General features: G+C 45.4%; 1 protein-coding gene across 1 annotated transcript in view; it reads right to left on the minus strand.

Annotated features, from left to right (window-relative positions):
• Window positions 1-1,588: 1,588 nt before the first annotated feature.
• The window catches only part of opn4a (opsin 4a (melanopsin)), a 51,717-nt gene continuing 32,900 nt past the window's right edge, over window positions 1,589-20,405 (minus strand). The window contains 6 exon segments of the mRNA XM_078199322.1: window positions 1,589-1,780; window positions 5,234-5,305; window positions 7,255-7,407; window positions 14,649-14,826; window positions 16,818-16,925; window positions 17,072-17,233. Of these exon segments, the coding sequence (XP_078055448.1) occupies window positions 1,589-1,780; window positions 5,234-5,305; window positions 7,255-7,407; window positions 14,649-14,826; window positions 16,818-16,925; window positions 17,072-17,233 (865 nt within the window).

Below are 20,405 nucleotides of genomic sequence, written 5' to 3' on the forward strand. Positions count from 1 at the left end.
TTAACTGAGTAAGTCCTGCCCTGGTTCAATCTACCAAAATGCATCACCTCGCATTTGTCTAAATTAAAGTCCATCTGCCATTCGTCAGCCCACTGGCCCAATTGATCAAGATCCCGTTGCAATTGGAGATAACTTTCTTCACTGTCCACTATGCCATCAATCTTAGTGTCATCTGCAAACTTACTAACCATGCCTCCTATATTCTCATCCAAGTCATTAATATAAATGACAAATAACAGTGGACCCAGCACTGCTCCCTGAGGCACACTGCTGGTCACAGGCCTCCAGCTTGAAAAACAACTCTCTACAACCACCCTCTGGCTTCTGTCAACATGGCTGCAATAATGACTTCAGGGATTATTCCACTGGTACAATTTATGACGCAAATATCCAACTGAGTCTTCAGCCCAAACCCTGGCAGACCAAAGATTGCAATAATATGTACACAACTTCTCATTGGTGCTGAACACAAACACGGGCTCTATGGAAGGGGTCCAACTCCCTCTCTTCACATTGAAATGCAACATTTGAAAAGGATTCATCATCCCAACAGTTCATGTGACTATTAGCTGACTCTTGCTGTACAGAGATAGGATTGGTGGTTGGGTGGCTATCAGGTAGTTGGGTGTGTGCTTGGCAAATAATATGTGGATGTTGAGCTAATATGGGTAGACATTGGGCTGGAATATTAATGGCTCTTGTATACAATAAACCTAAAGGGAACAGTACAAAGAATGACCACACTGACATTAAGCACAAGTTAATGAGTGCGGGTGGAATGAATGCTATACGGAATGAATGTAGGATGAACCATTGATCCAAACTCATTGGATCTTAAAAAAGTCGGTCAAGTGGGTCAAATATTTTACAAGGTACAAGTGGGTTCAATATTTTAAAATGTCTGGCAGCTACTTAATCACTTGTTCAAATATGTTGCCAAACATTCAGTTTAAGATCCTCACTTGCGACTGCATTAATAATTTGTTATTTACATGAACCCTCATGATCCTTTTATAATTGGATCATGGGATCTGAGCTATGATCATTAGGGGTGGGAGAAGGGCATTGGTATTGTTGTCTGATGTTCCAAATACACCAATGTACACTTCCTCCCGATACTCAAAATAACACTGACCCCATCAATTCCTACTCTAATTCCCTCTCCAAACAAAATCTCTGAAGGCTTTCCTTCTACAATCTAGAAAACCCAAACTTTGCCTCCTAATCATAACCTACTCTTCTTTCCCTGATCTTGTGAACCTTGGTCATGATCTTTGTTCTGGCTCCTTCACCTGAGTTCCCATGTAAATCATAAATGTATTGTTACCACAGCGGGCACCTCATTCTGTGCTAATACTTTAGGAGATAAACTATTCAGTTTTGGGTTTTGTGCAAAGAAAGATGCCCCATTCAATCAGTGATGCGGTCATTGGAATGTCACAAATAAGCTTAAAGCTATATATTGAATGTCTATTACACTGCACTACAAAGACTGCCCTGATCTTATGTGCTTTTATGGAAAGACACCGGTTGCTGCTAACTTGAATGGTGGATGACAGTTTCAGTGGTAATTGCAGCAATTTTGCTGTTACTGGTTTGGGAGACAGGGTCACTGGTCCCCATTCAGGCTTGCTTCATACATGGGATTTAAATTGGCTACTGAAGATTGGCTACTGCCAGTGCTGCTGGTGTGAGTAATTACGATGCTGGGGATCTGGGCTGCTTTCGCCAATGCAACTTCCACTTTCCTCGGTCCAATAGCATCCAGGTTTCCAACCACCTGAATCAACAATGAGTCAAGCAAGAGAATTTGGTCAATGTTTCATTGCAAGTTAGTTAACAATCCAAAATATGCCCTGCTCTGAAGAACCTCTGAGTCTAAAGACGGCTGTCTAGGTGCATTGGCCATGCTAAATTCTCCCTCAGTGTACCCGAACAGGCGCTGGAGTGTGGCGACTAGGGCATTTTCATAATGGCTTCATGGAAGCCTACTTGTGACACCAATAAATAATTAAAATTCTTCATTTGATCTCCATTCCTTACATGAATATTTTTCAACATTAATTCTTTTACAGGATTTGGCATCATTGCTAGGCCAGTATTTATTGCCCATCCCTAATTGCCCTTGATGGGTGATGGTAAGACACCTTCTTGAGCCCCTGCAGTCCATGTGGTGTGGGTACACCCTCAGTGCTGTTTGGGATTGAGTTCCAGAACTTTGACCTAGCAACAATGAAGAAAAGGCGATATATTTCCAAGTCAGGATGGTGACTGGCTTGAAGGGGAACTTCCAGATAATCGAATTCCCATGTGGCTGCTGCCCTTGTCCTTCTAGATGGTAATGGTCATGGGTTTGGAAGGTACTGTCAAAGGATCCTTGTCGGAGTGGTGCATCTTGTAGACAGTAAACACTGCTGCCACTGTAGCTCAGTGGTGGACGGAATGTTTGTGGATGAGGTGTTAGATTATGGTTGGTGTTGCGCTTCCTGAGTATTGTTGAATTTGCACCCATCCAGACAAATGGAGAATATTCCATCACATCCCTGACTTGTGCCTCGTAGATGGTGGACAAGAGTTTGGGAGTCAGGAAGTGAGTTACTCACTGCAGAATTCCTAGCCTCAGACCTGCTGTTGTACAACAGTATTTATATGCCTGGTCCAGTTCAGTTTTGGTCAATGGTAACCCCCAGGATGTTGATAGTGCAGGAGTTCAGAGATGGTAATGTCATTGAGTGTCAAAGCGGCAATGATTAGATTCTCACTTGTGGAGATGGTCATTGCCTGGCACTGATGTGACACGAATGTTACTTGCCACTTGTCAGCACAAGCCTGGATCTTGTACCAGGTCTTGCTGCATTTGGACATGTACTGCTTCAGTATCTGAGGAGTCGCGATTAGAAGGTGCAATAGGTGTTATTCAGAGGGAGAATGTTATCTGATAGAAGGCTTTTTGAGACCATTAAACATTCACTCCCTCCACCACCAGCACATCACGGTGCAGTGTATTTTATTTAAAGCTTGGCATGCAGAAATTCACCATCGAACCTATACAGTGCAGAAGGAGGCCATTCGGCCCATCGAGTCTGCACCAACTCTCCAAAGGAGCATCTTATCCAGGTCCATCTTCCATCCTATTCCCTTAATCCCATGCATTTACCATGGCCAATCCACCTAACCTACACATCTTTGGACACTAAGGGGAAATTTACCATGGCCAATCCACCTAACCTGCACATCTTTGGACTGTGGGAGGAAACCGGAGGACCTAGAGGAAACCCATGCAAACAATGGGAGAACATGCAAACTCCGCACAGACAGTTACCCATGGCCGGAATTGAACCCGGGTTCCCGGCATTGTGAGGCAGCGGTGTAACCACTGTGCCACCATGCCGCCTGAGACCTCTTTGGCAGAACCTTTACCATACAAATATAAGATTATAGGAAATAGGAGCTGGAGCAGACCAGGCAGCTTCTCAAGTTTGCTCTGCCATCCAATACGATCATGGCTGATCATCTCCAACTGCAGTTTCTCATCCACTGCTCCTATCTCCTGATTCCTGGATAGATCAATGATCTGTCTATCTCAGTCTTAAATATATTCAATGATGGAGCATCCACAACCCTCTAAGTTAGAGAGTTCCAAAGATTCACAACGCTCTGAGGGTGAAGAATTCTTCCAAGTGAAGAATTTGTTCCTCATATCAGTTCTAAACCAATGACCCTCTTATCCTGGGATTGTGCCCCCGTGATATAGATTCCTCAGCCGGGCAAACAAACCTTCAAGCATCTACCCAATACAGACTGCAGTGGTGCAAGAAGGTGGCCTTTTCAAGGGCAGCAAAGGATGGGCAATAAATTCCAATTTTGCCCAGATCCCAATGTGGAGTTTTTTTAAAAATGCCATGTTGTAAAAATATCACAGTTCACAGTTAGCCAATTGTGGTGAATTATATTCAATTATTTTCTGTGTCAAGTTCAGCTGAAATAGAAATTTGAACGTGACGAGCAATGTACATCAATAGTTATCAAAGTAATAAGGCTGCTGGTAATCTCTGATGTAGTACTGCGATGCCTCTTGAATACAACATTGGGACAATGATAGAGACATGCACTAAGTGCATAAAAGCAGCAACAAGCAGTCTGGTTCAAGTTAATGTTATTGCTGGGGATTTGCCAAGTCACAGTATATTTCGCCCAATAGCCTGTGCAGTGTGCCCTGTATTGTGAATCCCGTGTTACTGACACGGGGCCTCCACATCTCAACAATCACTGAAGTGAATGGTCTGTAAATGGGTTCGAGTCCTGTGTTAAAACAAAGGGCAGCGGAATATCAGCCAAAAGTGGGTGGCATGGTGGCAGAGTGGTTAGCACTGCTGTCTCACAGCACCAGGGAGCCAGGTTCAATTCCAACCTTGGGTGACTGTGTGGAGTTTTCACATTCTCTCCTTGTCTGCTTGGGTTTCCTCCGGGTGCTCTGGTTTCCTCCCACGGTCCAAAGCTGTGCAGATTAGGCTGATTGCCCCTTAGTGTCAGGGGGATTAGCAGGGTAAATACGTGGGTTTACAGGGATAGGGTGTGGGTGGGATTGTTGTCGGTGCGGGCTCAATGGGCTGAATGGCCTCCTTCTGCACTGTAGGGATTCAATGATTCTGTGAAAAGTGTTATGTATTTGTTAGTAAATAATCCCAAACATTGGTTTTGGGATTAACAACTCGCCATTAGTGTACGTTGCATCTCACTGTTAGAAATTAGGTAGAATTACTGCTTATGGTGTTCTTATGAATAATCAGTTAGTAAAACTCCCGCAAATCTCATTGCAGCAGCTGCTGATGATTCAAAATACTATTTTAGCACCATCACTCCATGTTAGCATGTTGTAATTTACAAGTTCCGAACTAATAGACATAAGAATAAGGAGCACAGTTGTAAAACAAATCTGTGTGGAACAGTCGTGCCATCTGTGCGTAGGCAATGTGCAAAAATCATGATACAGGTTATACACAGGAAGTGTGTTAGCAACAGTGTGGATGCAACAGTCAAAGATAATGATTTGTGATTAAATCAGTGAAGACTCTAGCTAGTAAGACTTTTTGTTTGATTTTGAATTTGATGGCAGTAAAGGTTTGGCCTCATACATACTGCTGTCTGTCTTTCCCCTTCAGAACATTCTAGAACATGCTCCCTATTGACAATATATGCAGATCCAGCTTTACTGGAATAGGTTGGTATGTACCTTGGGAGGGAATCTCCCATCACTTCTCGGATTCACATCAACCAGCAAGATGTTGGTCATTTCAGATGATGCCTGAAATGAAAGCAATGCAGGTTAGTGAAAATAGCAAAGGTCGGGACCATGAACCTTAAGTGAATTTTGATCCTTTGCAGTTTGGTTGCAAATCACTCAGTGATCCAAATCATACCTTAAACTTTATTCTCCAAGAAACCTCTATATTCCTTCTTACCATTACCACACAGTACCTTTCTTTCGGTATAGCCAAGGCACTATCTAATTAATTGAACTTTTGTTGGTGATAGTTCCTTCTGGACTGTGTGGCTCAGCCTAGTCTTTACTTTAGTTTTCTTTCTCTTCCTGTCTCAAACTGCTCGATGCACTTTGCATCTGAAAGGAATGATCTGGCAGTTTATTCTGAGATGCCTGTTACACATGTTCCAAAATAGCAGAACAAAAGCCAGATGGCAGTGAGCTGGGGTTTTACGAGGTGCTAAAACTTTCCCCTTGGACCTTTTCTCCTTTTTTCCAGTCATTTGCACAACAGTGAAAAACTCTCCTACTTACTTCTTCGGATGGCTTTCCAGTTCTTCCTGAAGAGGTGAAATGATGCAGCAAGGTCCCGGGAAGGTCTCTGTATTTGTCAAGCTCCAATGAATCCTATCCGAACAGTCGGCTTGACTGGCTGATAGATTGGCTAATGGACTGACTGACAGACTGATTGACGGGTAGACTGACTGACGGACTGTCCGACTGACTGATGGACTGACCGTCCGACTGACCAACCGACCAACTGACAGAATGATTGACTGAGTGAGTGAATGAGTGACTGATTGGCTGATTGATGGACTAACAGACTGACAGACTGATTGACTGACTCACTGACCAACTGATAGACTGGCTGACTGGCTGATTCTGGCTGGAATGTGGAAGGTCCATGTCAAAGCCCTCTGGCCCTGGTATGAATATAAATCCTCTGGTTTCCCATGACATCTGTTAAGATGGGAAACTAACAGAACCTTTAAGAAATGTCAATCTTTAAACTTTTGGTATAAACCCAGAGAGCCAAGTGTACTTTTCAACATTGCAAGTTGATATTGTTATCAGTTATTACTTCAGGCAGTATTCAAGTTTCTTGCGCTGTTCATGGAGCTACTGAATTTTCACAAAATGTCCCTTTGCAGCTCTCACTCTTTGGGCGTACTTTAGTCTTTGGTCAATGGTGTAAAATAGGCTTTATAGCTTATAGGATCAGCCCATTTACACTGCTGCTGAAAATTCTGAGAGATATTGATGTAGATGTGTAGATATGATCTTGCGTGTTTCACACTATTGACCAAAGTCTAATTTGCCCACTTTATTGTATTTGGGGAGGTGGTGGCCTAGTAGCATTATCTAATGATGACCATGATTCGATTGGCGTAAAAACCCATATGGCTCACTTATGTCCTTTACGGAAGGAAACCTGCCGAACTTATCCTGTCTGGCCTATATGTGACTCCAGAGCCACAGCAATAAGAGTGACACTTAACTGCCCTCTGAAATGGCCCAGCAAGACACTCAGTTCAAGGGGCAATTAGGGATGGACAACAAATGCCGGCTTAGCCAGCGATGCCCACATCCCCTGAACGAATAACAAAAACCCACTGGGGGGTGAAATTGGTTTCTGTCAGCTGTGAAAAACAGGCTTGTGACCAATTAGCAGCAGATTTTTCACTCTGTTAAGTTTTTTGGCTTTCTCTAGATTTGGAAAAAATTGTTCATCGTGAATCGAGTAAGAAATGAAGACATGAGTGTCCAGAAAACAGCTCGAACCCTCATTGTCAGAGCGTAAATTCCTCTGGAAGGGAAGATCGAGCCTGGTGGAAATCCACCGTTGATTCGCCATGAGCCTATCATCTCATGTTGCTGACAACGACTGACTTCAACCAGTGAGACAAATACTCCATGTAAGAGCTTACCCAAAGGTCCCGCCACTATCACGCCACTATCCTTAGCTGCTGCTATTCAAATTGAGTCATTACCTTCTCAAAGACGCTCAAATCATTACTTTTCTGTTTCGATTTCTCCTTGGTGTCATTTTGCTCAGTTGTATCTTTGTTGAACTCACAGGAAACAGTTCTGCTGAAAGACCTGGAATTTATACTGGAAATATCCAACTCGTTTTCGGTCCAGCCCTGGAACAGGAACACAGTCAAAGGTTAGGCACTGTAGTAATATCCTGAATATTGAGACATCAGTAACCTTACCACAAGCATTCCCTTCACCGCCTCTTCAAGCTACAGGTTCACAGCCTGAGAAATTTGGTTCCATGGTGCTGCTGGTGCTGCCACTTTGTGCAAGCCCTGAAAACATTAAATTGGGACGGTTCACACTGCTGGTCACTTCTGATGCTGGGAAGGGTGAGTCTCCCCTACTCCCACTGCTGGTGCCAGGAGTGGTCGGATTATGTCAGATTATGTCACTGATGGTCTAGTGATATTATTGCTAGACTATTAATCCAGAAGTAAGTAGGAGAGTCTTTCATTGACGTGCATGAATACTGCAATCCTGAGCGAGAACAGCAGGTTCATGCTCCATGGAGCCACTGTCACTCCCACGGTGCGACACCTCAGTAATTCTACTAACCTGCTGGAGGGCAGATTGCTGAGTTGCTCCTTTGAACACTGAGATCCGCAGCCATACCAGCAGCAGTCTGAGTGAGCGTGGATCTCATGACCTCCCTCTGAACTCCTGCTGTAGCACTCAGATATTGATTGCTTCTGCCTGGGCTGCAATAGAACCTGCATTGATAATTGCATCACTTCGGGGTTTGAAAGTGTCCACATCGAGTTGGCTACCACCCACCCTGGAAAGGATGGACTCCAAACTTTGCACGATGCCATGTTAGAGCTCGACTCCTCCTTGCCCCTTGCCAATGAAAGGAGGCTGTCTCTGGCAGGCCAGCCAATGTACCAAGCATCTTGGTGTGCCTGCTTCTCAGCCTTCTCCTATATGACGCTTCATCAAACCCATCCCTCATCGTCTGTGACCTCTCCTCCGGGGAGCTGGCAGATGAGCCACCCTCTCCCCCTGGCCTTGCATGTAGTCCACTTATGTCCAGTGACTCAGCATCTGCTGATCCTGTCTCTGTACCAGCCTCCTAAGCTCATGCAGTAGTGCCAGTATCTGAGCTGGTGGTTGAGGGCATCAGATCACGTGACAAGACTTCTTCATCTGTGATGTGGTTCACTCTTTCTCTCTCTCACTGTCTCTCTCTCTCTCTCTTCCTCCTGAGGCTGTAGCTGGGCAGAGAGTCAGTTCTTGGGTATCTGAAAGAGGAAAATCGGAAAGGGGGACGGTAGAGTGAGAGTTGGAGAATGGGGTGGAAAGTAAGATGTCCACGGTCACACCATCTGCAGTTTGCACTTTATGCCGGGGGCAGATAAGGGTGAGCTGGGAGTTGAGAAGGGCAATTAAACAGGAATGTGCCATCATCCTCAATGTCTTCAGCGATGCCAGAAGCAATGAGTTCTGTTGCAGTAGAAGCCAGGATTAGGAGGCCCACTTGCCCCACAGGGCTCAGGAGATGCCTATTCCCTGCCACTTCTGCTACACTTCCTTCCATTTCAAACCATCTTCTGCTACAAGAGAGAGGGAAGAATGTTGGTGATTGTGTTGCACTGTGTTTGAGTGATGTGCCTGCCATGGGGGAATTGCTTGAGGCAGGTGGAGTGTGGCAGTGAGAGATGGGTGCATGGCTGACATGTTTAGAGGGGGAGATGGAGTATCAGGATGTTTGGCATGAGTACTGAGTGCTAGGGGTAGCTGATGGGTGAGTGATGAGGCTATAGTGCAGCGGACAGCATGAGGGATTGGTGGTGTGGTGAAAAGCAGATGTCCTCTGAAGATTCATTCGGTGACCTTGACTACCCGTGTGAGGTCAGTGAACTTTTTCCAGCACTGCAGATGGGTTCTTAGTGCCAGACTCCATGCATTAATCTCTCTGGCCAGCTTCATCCATTCCCTTCGGAGGACATCCCTTTATGGCCTCCTGGCCCTCTGGAAAACATTAGTCTCACTCCTTTTCTCTACCTGCATGACTAAGATCTCTATATCTGTGAACATGGGATCCCTCTCTAATCCCCGAAGGTGCATTTCATTTGTTTCTAATTGTATACAATAGTGGTACAAGCAATCAGTAACTGGTTGCTTTCAATCAGTGCAGCTCTCCTTTATGAAGGACAGGCTGACTTTAAGAGTTGGAGGCTAGGCTTGAACATGTGCTAGCTCATACACCATAAGTCCCTGTTGAGCAATCAGCCAGCCAGCAGTGTGGATCTCATTTAGTTGCACGATATGACCAGGAAATGAGGGGGCAGCACAGAGTTTGTGTGCTGTCTGTCTCAACAGAAGCAAACTGCAAATACAGATGCAGACCAATTTTTAGCCCTCAATGTTTTGGAAGTTACTTGTTTAAGATGAGCAAACAGGAGCAACTATGCTCTGTGCTACTCATGTCACTGAGGGAATACAGCCAGGGAAAGTTCAATGCTTTCCCAGAGGGCGAAAGAAGGACAAATCACTTACAACATCAACACTTTCCTTTCGTGCAGCAATTCTAATGCACAAAGGATCCCAAGGCACTTCACAGAATTAGTGTAAGAGCAACAGATGCTGGGCCAAGAGGAGCGAGGTGAGGAGGAAAGGCAGAGAACTTGGCTGAAGGCGTAGGGTTTGGGGAGGTTCTTGAGAGAAGGTACAGAGGCGAAGAAATTTAAACAGAAGATCACAAAGGGTAAGATCAAGGGGGCTAACAGCTCTAATTTAAAGGTGAAGGAAAGGGGTGACACAGTGGCACGGTGGTTAGCACTGCTGCCTCAGAGCACCAGGTTCAATTTCAGCCCTGGGTCACTGTCTGTGTGGAGTTAGCACATTCTCCCATGTCTGCGTGGGTTTCCTCCGGGTGCTCCAGTTTCTTCCCATAGTCAAAGATGTGCATGTTAGGTTGGTTGGCCATGCTAAATTGCTTCTTAGTGTCCCAAGATGTATAGGTTAGCGGATTAGCAGGGTAAATACATGGGGTTATGGGGATAGGGCATGGGTGGGATACACTGTCTGAGAGTTGGTGCAGACTCAATGGGCTGAAAGGCCTCCTTCTTCTACACTGTAGAAGATTCTATGATTCTAGGAGACCACATATGAGGCCGGGGTCAGATGAACAGAATGTTTGGCAGAATTACAACTCAAGGGGAAATTACAGAGACAGAGTCAGCTGAGGCTGAAGCAGCAATTAACAAAGGGGATGTTGTTGAATGGAAGCCAATGTAACTCTGTGAGGATAGGGAAGTGGCACAGGGTGCACCCAACAGAGGTGTGGAAGATGGAGGTTAGGTAGACTGAAAGGGAAAGATGGAATTGTTGAATGGAGGTGATGAAGCGATGTATGGAGACCTCAGGACCAGACAATGTGAAGCAGGGCAGCGGTGGGAGGAGATGGTCTCTGTGGCAAACAGGATGCCAGTGTGTTTCATCTTGAGATGAAGGCAGGAGAGGATGGCATGGAGTGAATGGCAAAGGAACAGAGCTTGCACTGAGGGGGCTGAAAGACCAATGGTTTCGCTCTTCCCAAGGTTGAGTTGAAAGATGTTATGCCCTTATCCACGTCAGGATGTCAAACAAGCAACCTGACAACATTGAAGTTGTCGAGTGTATGAAACCACGAAGAGGCAGAAATGGAGATTATCAGTGCAAATGTGGTGACTAGTGAATGTTACCAAGGGGTGGAATGTAGATATGAGAGAGGAAAGCATCAGGAATTGATGCCCTGGGGGTGGGGGGAATGGAAGAGAAGACATTCTTGGAGATGCTTTGGCTCCGTCCAAACAGCTAATCCCGTAAATGTGCACATCCTAGGAGAGGCACTGCTAGAGGGTGGCAAGATCAGCTGTGTCGAATTCTGTGGAAGGATACTGGACAAGGAGGAACGATGGACCATAGTCAAACACTATGAAAGTGATAGAGGCAGTACGCTGACATGCAACATTTCTGTCTTGCATCTTTCACATATGAAACTTTCCGTGGTTTATCTGGTCTCCTCCTGGCGCTGTGTTTCATGTGCTGAGATTACATATTAGCAATTCAGTTACATGCTGCCATTATTTTCATCCATTAATTTTATTGGACAGAAAGTCATGGGAGCGTAAATCCAATCTCTAATGCCTAGCTGTGCTACTGGGAGTGCTGAAGATGAAAATTGCCCTCACATAAACCAGCATATTGTGAATTATTTTCAAAAGATAACTTACGCCGGCTGCATTCTTGAAAGTTTTCCTTTGCGCGAGGCAGAAAAGCAATGGGATTCTTTTTCGATTTGTGTTGTAGTTTGAGATGGTGAGAATGCGGTGCTTGTATGGATACATGTGATAGGCAACAGTGTGAGCCACTGATATCTAACGTTGGCACAGGGTAGCTGTTGTTCAAGCCCCGCATGTGACACACCCGAGCTTCAAATCCGAAGAACTCCATTTAAGGAAAGAACAATTTTTTTTGCAAACCTAAGCTACGGGGTTTTAACGTGGATTCGAACCACTTCTTTCTGCTGCTATAAGGCTGTCAAGCATTCCTGATGTGAATTTGCTCACATTGTTTGGCAGAAATACTTTACTTCGTTGCACTTAACTTGAAATTAGCCTCTTTTCAAGTAAAAGTAATGTTCTTTGCATTGTGGCTGCTTTGAGGAACTGCACATTGTGCAGCTCAGTGACCTTTTCCTCCTTTGTCCTGTGATTTCCTGATTACTGTGAACGCTCGGTATTGCAACGGTCATGTTGTTGGGAAGGTTAACTGTCTCTGAAAATGCTATGAAAAGATGCTGGCTGTACAAAATCCTCCTACAACCTCACTCAACATCAACTAGTATATCTGATTAAGTTTGCTTTACCATCTACCCAGTCTCCGACAGTCAATAACAATGGAAAGTTTCTCCGATCAGGTTCAGGGATATTTTACCAGGCTCCAATTCCTCCATTGAGGAGCTCAGTCTATTCAGTCAATGCAGTTTTTGCTCCTTGCTGTTTTTTTAAATTCATTCATGGGACATGGGCATCACTGGCTGGGCCAGCATTTATTGCCCATCCCTAGTTGCCCCTTGAGAAGGTGGTGGTGAGCTGCCTTCTTGAATCGCTGTGGGTTGACCCACAATGCCATTAGGGAGGGAATTCCAGGATTTTAACCCAGCAACTGCGAAGCAACGGTGATAAATTTCCAAGTCAGGATGGTGAGTGATTTGGACGGGAACTTGCAGGTGGTGGTGTTCCCACGTACACTACCAGCCACAGATTACTCTTCCCTGCAGGGGCAAGAGAGTGGGAGAGATGGCTATGGCTGATAGTGTACCAGTGATGGTGTATCCCTTTACAGGCCCAGCTTGGTCCTTCTCCAGTGTCTTCTCTTGGACTTGTACAGATCTTGTAGCCAGTTTTCATGCGGATCCACTGTGGAATCGGCCGGTTCTGCTTCATCTTCTTAGCGAGGAATCGCTTCATCCTGAAGGTTTTGTGGGATGGCATGGCCGCACGTCCACTCCGGCAGGAGGGATTCGTTCCTCCAGTGGGGAGGAGGGATCGCCCGCAGAGTGGCAGCGGACCCCCTCCCCCGACCAGAGGATGATCTGGCTCCCCACCCCCCCCCCCCCCCCCGGCCCCCGCCACCCCCCACCTCCCACCCCAACCAGAGGATGACCTGGGTCAGAGAGCCATTGCAGGCTCTGATCCCGCTCTTCGGAAGCTGCAGCGACGACTTCAGACTTTTAATTTGCAGGTCGCTTACAGCGCGGATGCGGAACGGGCCAGAAGCCGGTAAAGTGGGATTTGGCGGTAGGGTTGGGCGCGCGGTTCATTAAGTTGATTTAAATGCATGCAAATGCATTTAAATCGTCGGGCCGCCCGGCCCGCGCCCGAATCGGGTGTCGGTAAAGCCACGATCTGCTCGGAATCGGGTGCAGATCGCGGTATAGGCCCGACGCCCAACTTTACCGCGATTTCGGACGCGAAGTTTTGGTAAAATCGGGCCCATCATGTAAAACAAGAGATGTGACAGCTCATTTTACATCTCTCTGGATTTTTACTTACTATGTTTGCTTAGCAATGTATATTCACATACAAAGACTCACACTCTGCAAACAAAAGGTACAAGTTCAAACTATGTGCCTTTTTGAATTACCCAGGAGCCTTGGCAACATATAGTTCCTCATTGCTTTCTCCATGGCAATGCCTTGGCCAATCAGAGTTGACTTGCCAACCAATCAACACCCTTTTCTCTTGTAGTATAAATCGTGAGTGCTTGAAATTTGGCATTCTTGCGTTTATCCTGATGAGTGCAAGATGAAAACCTTTGACAACATGGCTCCTTTTTCAGCAATGTTCAAGTTCTTTATTGCCAAGTGAATGTTTTTATTTGTGCTAACTTCACTCATAAAGTGCATTTTATAATCTCAGAGCATCCCAGCCATTGAGATAGCTCTTTTGAATGTGTAATCACTGTTGCATTAATGTAACAAAAGACAACCATGGTCCCAAAAACAGCAAAGATATAATAGTCAGATAGCCCTTTTCAGTGATATTGGTGAATGAATAAATATTGTCACGAGTATTGGGGACCCGTGGCTGCTCTTTTTTGAAATAATGCCACATGACCTTTTGTATCCACCTGAGAGACCAAACGAGGCCTCAATTTAATGGATCCCCTGATAGATAGTGCGGCGAATTTTACCATCCCGCCTGCCACGGGAATCGGAGCGAGCAAGAGGAGGATCATGGAGAGGTCTGTTGACCTTTCGGGGTGAGCGAGGCTGGAAAATCCTGCCCCGTATATCCAACAATGTACCACTCTCTCAGTGAAGTGTCAGCCTAGATTATTGGCTCAACTCTCCTGAGTGACAGTTGAACTGCTGACCTTTTGACTCAGACCCTCAGCCACAGCTGACGATGAGGGTGGAATACTTTACCAGCCCCCCCGCGCCCCCCCCCCCCCCCCCCCCCACACCCCCCCCAACCCCCATCTCCCCCTGTGGCAGTGGTGGCTCGCCATCGGGACTTTCCGGTCCCGCTGAAATTGATGGCAATTTACATTCCTCGCCTGTGTCGCCATCGGGGAGCCCGCAGTGGGTTCAACTTTGGCGGGACTGGAGGATCCTGCCTGCGGAACTGCTGGAGAATTTTGCCCTTAAAGAATGATGTCTCCAATGCTGTAAATTAACCAGATGCACAACAGCCAATTCTAAGTGGGTTGAAGAAGTTCAATTCACTTCGGGTAGGATTTTAAAGGATCTGAAATGAAGGAGTTAAGACACAGGCCAGCCATGATCTCTATGAATGGCGGAGGACGTCTGTTCCTTTGACCCTCAGATACTGGTATTGGTTAAGTAATGTTCCCTTACCGACTCGCTATCTGAAGCAGACATGCGACTCTTAGGCCGGAGATTGCTACTTGAGTTTGAAGTTTGACTGGTCATGGTGGATTGTCTGGTGGAAAAGTAGCTGCTCGTTAACTTGTAATCCTTATGAGACAATCTCAGTAAGCAGCCCAGGAAAGGGACATATTTCCCAATTGCCATTCTGAAAGTGAAGAGAAAAACAGTTAGCAAACCTGCTAGAATTGGAACTGAAAATTGAGAACTAGGTTATTGAATCAAAAGCTTCCGAACTATTTTTGTTTTTGATTGGACCATCCTAATTTCATTTTTCAAAAGATAATTACCCAACACCTCTGGAGAGACCGACATTTACTGCCCTGTAGATGGTGATGGGAGTCCATGTGGTTGTTCTGCATAATTGTTTAATACAACTATGTAGCTTCCTATGGCCACTGCAGACTCAGTAACAGTAGTGTGGCAATTAGAGTCACATTTTGACTCGGCCAGATAAAGATCATAAGTTTCAATATCTGAAGGACGCTTGTGAACCAGTTGGGTTTTCCCCACGGAATCACAGAATTGTTCCAGCGCAGAAGGAGGTCATTCGACCCATTGTGTCTGCGCCGCCTCTCCGAATGAGCATCACGGTTTAGTGCCATTCCCCATACCCCTTCACATTGTTTCTACTCAAATAATCATCCAGTGCCCACTTCCATGCCTCGATTGAACCTGCCTCCACCACACTTCCAGACAGTGCGTTCCTCATCTGAAACACTTGTGTGAAAAAAAACTTACATCATATTTGCTTTTTTTGCGAATTACTTTAAATCTGTTCCTCTTTACTGAGTCTTGCTTTCTATTTTCCAAATATTACATTTACAAAAAATCTGAATTCAAATTTTCACGATGGTGTTTGAGCTCATGTTTCATCAATTACTCGCTCAGGATTACTAGTCTAGAAACGTAATCACTATGCTACCAATACCCACTGGGTTCAGCCTTACCCGGACTACAAAACATATTTTTAAAAAATGAAAACAGAAAATGCTAGAAAAATTCAGCAGGTCTGGCAACATCTATGGAGATAAAAACAGAGGCTCGGATTTTCCAGTCTTGCCTACCACGAGTGGGATGGAGAATTCCATGGATCAGCCAAGGTCTGTTAACTTTGGGTGGGTTTTTTAATTTTAATTTCTGGTCCCACGGCAAGACCATAAAATCCTGGTCAAGGTGAATGTTTCATAGAATCATAGAATCCCTACAGTACAGAAGGAGGCCATTCGGCCCATCGAGTTGTACCGACCACAATCCCACCCAGGACCTATTCCTGTAACCACACATTTACCCTGCTAATCCCCATGATACTACAGTCAATTTAGCATGGCCAATGCACCTAACCCGCACGTCTTTGAACTGTGGGAGGAAACCGGACACCCGGAGGAAACCCACGCAGTCATGGGGAGAACATGCAAATCCCACATAGACAGTGTGACCCGAGGCTGGAATCGAACCCGGGCCCCTGGCGCTATGAGGCAGCAGTGCGAACCACTGTGCCACCGTGCTGTCGTTTCGACTCTATATGGCCACATACGAATAAACGAAATAGAAGCAGAAGTAGGCCTATCGGTCCCCTGGGCCTGTTCCACCATTCAATAAGATCATGGCTGATCTGTTTGTGTTTTAAATTCCACTTTCCCATCTACCCCAGAGCTCTGATGAAGAATCATATGGACTCAAAATGTTAACTATTTTTCTTTCCAGTGTTTTCAGATTTTATTTCAGATTTCAGGGGTGGCACAGTGGTTAGCACTGCTGCCTCACAGCGTCAGAAACCCAGGATTCGATTCCAGCCTTGGGTACCTGTCTGTGTAGAGTTTACGCATTCTCCCTGTGTCTGTGTGGGTTTCCTCCGGGTGCTCCGGTTTCCTCCCGTAGTCCAAAGATGTGTAGGTTAGGTGGATTGGCCATGCTAAATTCCCCCTTAGTGTCCAAAGATGTGTAGGTTAGGTGGATTGGCCATGTTAAATGTGCAGGGTTCTGGAGATAGGGCAAAGGGGTGGGCCTGGGTGGGGATGTTCTTTTGGAGGCTCAGTGCAGACACAATGGGCTGGATAGCCTCTTTCTGCACTGTAGGGATTCTATGGTTCTATTTCCAGCATCTGCAGTATTTTGCTTTTATTTTAGAAACCATACCTGTACTTGGGATGGGTGATGGCATAGATGATTGGATTGTGAATGGCCGAGGCCTTAGCAATCACAGCTGGAACAGAGTTCATGTAAGGTGTAAGGATACTGGAATACCTGTAGATACAGAGAGTAGTCAAGAGCCAGTTAGACATTGACACTGAGTTGAAATCACTTCCGGTAAATAATAAAGTTGGAGTGTAAATACAGTCCTAGCGTTCTAGCAGTTAGCAGGAATAAAACACAACAGTGGATGTACGTACCCAGCAAAAGAGGTGAGGGCCACTGTGGAATATGGGGACCAGGAGATGATGTAAAGCAGAATGACTATCAAAGCAATTTTGGCCATCTTCCACTCATTCGTTATCCTCTGAAATCGTTTCCGGGATTCCTTGTTCGTGTTTCCTCCAATTTTCTGCACATCCCTGTTGAAAACAAGTTTGTTCGGTTTGAGCCAAATTTCAGCGGGGGCGGGGGGTGGGTGGCGGTAGCTGTCCTTGCTTCCGTTATGTACAAAACCCTGATTCAGCCACACCTGGATTCCTGTGAGCAGTTTCAACCACACTTTAGGAAGGATATAGGAGTATAGGAACAAGAGTAGGCCATTCAGCCCATTGAGCCTGCTCCTACATTCAATACAATCATGGCTGATCGGGCACTTCAATGCCTTTTATCCACACTATCATCATAACCCTTTGCATTATTGTTAATTAGAAATCTATCAACCTCTACCTTAAAAATACTCAATGACTGAGCTGCCACAGTTCTCTGGGGTACAGAATTCCAAAGGTTCACAGTCTTCTGTGTAAAGAAATTTCTCCTCATCTCGATCCTAAGTGGTTCCCCCTTATTTTGAAATTGTGCCCCTGGTTCTAGACTCCACAACATCTTACCCACATCTACCTTGCCTATTCCTTTAAGTATTCTGTAAGTTTATTTTGTAGATATGCTGGCCATTGAGCGAGTGCTGTATAGATTTACTGGGAAAAACACCAGGAATAAGCCACAAGGGCAGATTAAACAAACCAGGGTTGTCTTCCCCGGAATGTGGAAGGCTCAGGGTAGACTTAATCAAAATTTTCAAGATATTAAGGGGAAAGATTGGGGAGATTGGAAGAAATGGAACAAACGCAGAGTGTGATCTGCATTCGGTGTAAAAGGTCATGAACAATTACAGAAAATAATCAAAAAGGCAAGTGGAATGTTTGGAATTATATTCAGAAAACTCGAATGCAAGGGATAGAAGTTGGGTTTCAACTGTTCAAAGCCCTCGTTATATCACACCCGGAGGACTGCGCACAGTTCCGGGCAACAAACTTTAGCAGGAATACCCTAGATTGAGGGAGTGCAGTGTAGATTTACTGGAATGATACCTGGCCTCCCAGGGTTAAATAATGAAGTGAGATTACACAAACCTGGCATGTATTTTAGGGAATTTAGGTGGTTAATGGACGATTTGATCAAAGTTTTCAAGATATTTAGGAGAACAGATAGAGTCCATAGAGAGCAATGGCTTTCGCTGGTTGGGGAATCTAGGATTATGGAGAATAATCCTTTCAGAAGTGAAATGAGGAAACATGCCTTTAAAAGGCAGTAGAAGGTTGGAATTCTCTTCTGCAAATGGCAATTGGTGCTGGGTAGTTTGTTTATTTTAAATCAGAGATGGATGGAGTTTTGTTATCCTAAGATATTGATGAATATGGAGAATAGGTGGCTATGTAGAATTAGATCACACATCAGCCATGATCTCACTAAATGGAAGAACGGATATGAGGGAATAAATGGCCTTATCTTATTCCAATGTGTACCCATTCGTAGGTTGAAGAAATTTGATAAGTGAATCAGACCATTTCTGAGCACAGTGCAGTGGCACAGTGGTTGGCAGTGCTCCCTCACAGTGCCAAGGACCCGGTTCAGTTCCAGCCTCAGGTAACTGCCTCTGTGTGGAGTTTGCACGTTCTCCTCGTGTCTGCGTGGGTTTCCTCCGGGTGCTCTGGTTTCCTCCCACAGTCCAAAGATGTCCGGGTTAGGTGGATTGGCTGTGCTAAATTACCCCCTTAGTGTCCAAACATATGTGGATTAGGGGGATTAGCTATGATAAATTTATGGGGTGACAGGGATACGGCGGGGGAGGGGGCCTGGGCAAGATACTCTTCAAAGTGTCGGTGCAGACTCGATGGGCCGAATGGCCTCCTTCTGCACAGTAGGGATTCTGTGATGATGAAATGAAAGTCATTACAGGCAAGACAGGTTAACTTTGCCCCCCAGTTCTATATCAGACTCAGCAGCATTAAGAACTGGGCTTCTAACCAATATTCCAGCATCAGAATCATATATAAAGAATATGAAGCGAGAGATTATGAAATCCTTGCTCCACACTTGCAGGCAATACCAATTTAAACTTAGCACTGCCATTGAGCCACCAAGTCAGCTGGAAGTCGAGCATGATGACTTGCAGAGAATTCAGTCCAATTGAATGGTCCAGACAATCTACACTGAATATAATTGAGCTCTCTCTCAAGAAAGGGCATACAAAGTGCTGGACTTTGGAATTTGAGTAGCTAACCAGATGGAAGAAGTTAATGAGGCTGACAGAGTTGGAATTAAATTAATAAGGTGGAAGTGAATGCAGGGAATTGTTAAAGATTGACAGAACTGCAGAGATTTAGAGGTTTATACGTATACTTGTTATGAATAAAATGTCTTTGGCTCACAACCAATCGCAGATTGTAAGGAGGGAAACAGTCAACAATCTAAACATTGGGTATCATCCAGCCCAAGTAAGAGCAATGTCACAATGCCTGGTCCAAACTTAACCAAAATAATGACAGGAAACAAGGAATGATAATGATGGGAAATAAGGAGCAAAGAAGTGAAAGGCATGGGCTTGGTGCGGGGGGGGGGGGGGGGGGGTGGCTGTGCTTTGCTTTATTCTTTGACACAGTATTCCCCACGCCTACCCCACAAAATTGTCCCAGTTCCGACCAGTATTGTTTCCCAGTTTCTCTACTGCTGTTCTACTTTAAGGTATACAAGACCAGTTCAGACCAGTAATCTTATTCCCTCCTTTGTGCTGCTTTTTCCTTCTGGGGTTGGATTCAATGCCCCCTCCCCACTGCAGCCAGCAAAGGGAGGCAGCTTGTAAAATCCAGTGGGTTGTTGCCTTCCCAGCACCTACCTTTCACTGGTCTGCAACATTACCAGCCCTGCTCCTCCACATTGGGGACTGCTTGTCATCCCAGCAGTGGCCACCAGGACACACGTTGGCAGGACTTCCTCCTGAGAAAGTGGTGGAAGTCTCGCCTTAAAGCAATTAATGTTGCTCTGACCAATATGTTGGTGTGGGGCAGCCTTTGGGAGGCTCCGTCCTACCCCACCACCCCCCTCACCGCCAACCAACTGCACGGGGGGGGGGGGGGGGGGGGGTGGGGGGGGGGGGGTGTGTGACCACAGTTCCCTGTAAAATTCAACCCGATATATCTCATCTTTGCATCCATTTACAGTCTGTAGTGGAGATGGGAAATTAAGCTTTTTAGGTGCAAAGATGCTAATAGGAACGTTTTACAAATTTTTGAATGTATCCATGTATTTTTAATT

This window comes from Mustelus asterias, chromosome 28 (assembly GCF_964213995.1).
Source record: "Mustelus asterias chromosome 28, sMusAst1.hap1.1, whole genome shotgun sequence".
NCBI lineage: Eukaryota > Metazoa > Chordata > Chondrichthyes > Carcharhiniformes > Triakidae > Mustelus > Mustelus asterias.